Below are 896 nucleotides of genomic sequence, written 5' to 3'. Positions count from 1 at the left end.
TATCCCTTCAATGTCGTCAATATCGACGCGGGAGACAGTATAACACTCAGCACTCCCAGAGGTCACATCCGTGCTTAGTGCAAGGGTTACCCATGTCACTTCCCATTCGATGTGTAGGTAATGAAGACACAGACAGCCTACCATTCCACTGACCTCTGTTCAGTGCTAGGGTTACGCATGCCACTTCCCATTTGTTATGCAGGTAATGAAGACACAGACAGCCTACCATTCCACCGACCTCTGTTCAGTACTAGGGTTACCCATGTCACTGACCTCTGTTCCGTGTGCCGGGCGTAGGGGTGGTGTTTCATGGAACTTACGTAATCTATGAACGAACTCTACTCTCACCAAACACACAGGGCCACTAAATACATACGCACCCACCAGCCACACGGATACCATACACATTGACTGACGTCTCGACTCAGAGCTGGGGCATGCCCCTCCTTCCTGTGTGTGAGGGGGGGGGGGGGAGGGGGAAAAGTAGCGTGTTCGCAACGTGCTTTTACGTACATACGCACCTACCAGCTACACTGATACCATACACATCGACTGACATCTCGACCTAGACTGCCGTATGCCCCTCTCTCAGACGTACCAGGCAACCTTGCCTTTGTATGGATTAACGCAATAGGACAAGCATCTCAACTTATATAACGACGTACCTGACACCCTTGCCTTTCTTGATTGTGATTAGTGCGTCCCTGAACTTCTGAGCATCGAATGTCCATGGCGCACCTCTACGCGCGTGTGCCGCTTGTGGATCGTCCTGTCGTGTGGGATCAGAGAGAGAGAGAGAGAGGTAGAGAGAGAGAGAGCATTGAGAAATAATACGAGAGAGAGAGAGAGAGTATGAGAAATAATAAGAGAGAGAGAGAGAGAGAGTAGTAGAAGAA

General features: G+C 50.1%; 1 protein-coding gene across 1 annotated transcript; it reads right to left on the bottom strand.

Moving 5' to 3' along the window:
• Positions 1–222: 222 nt before the first annotated feature.
• SARC_17451 (hypothetical protein) lies at positions 223–769 on the bottom strand (the record flags this gene model as incomplete). Its single annotated transcript, XM_014288458.1, has 3 exons — positions 223–275; positions 377–450; positions 666–769. Coding segments are annotated over 3 exons (231 nt in total), but the record flags the coding sequence as incomplete, so codon positions are not given.
• Positions 770–896: the final 127 nt, after the last annotated feature.

This window comes from Sphaeroforma arctica (assembly GCF_001186125.1).
Source record: "Sphaeroforma arctica JP610 unplaced genomic scaffold supercont1.10799, whole genome shotgun sequence".
NCBI lineage: Eukaryota > Ichthyosporea > Ichthyophonida > Sphaeroforma > Sphaeroforma arctica.
Note: the sequence above shows the minus strand (reverse complement) of the source record. Positions and strands in the feature narration are given on the sequence as shown.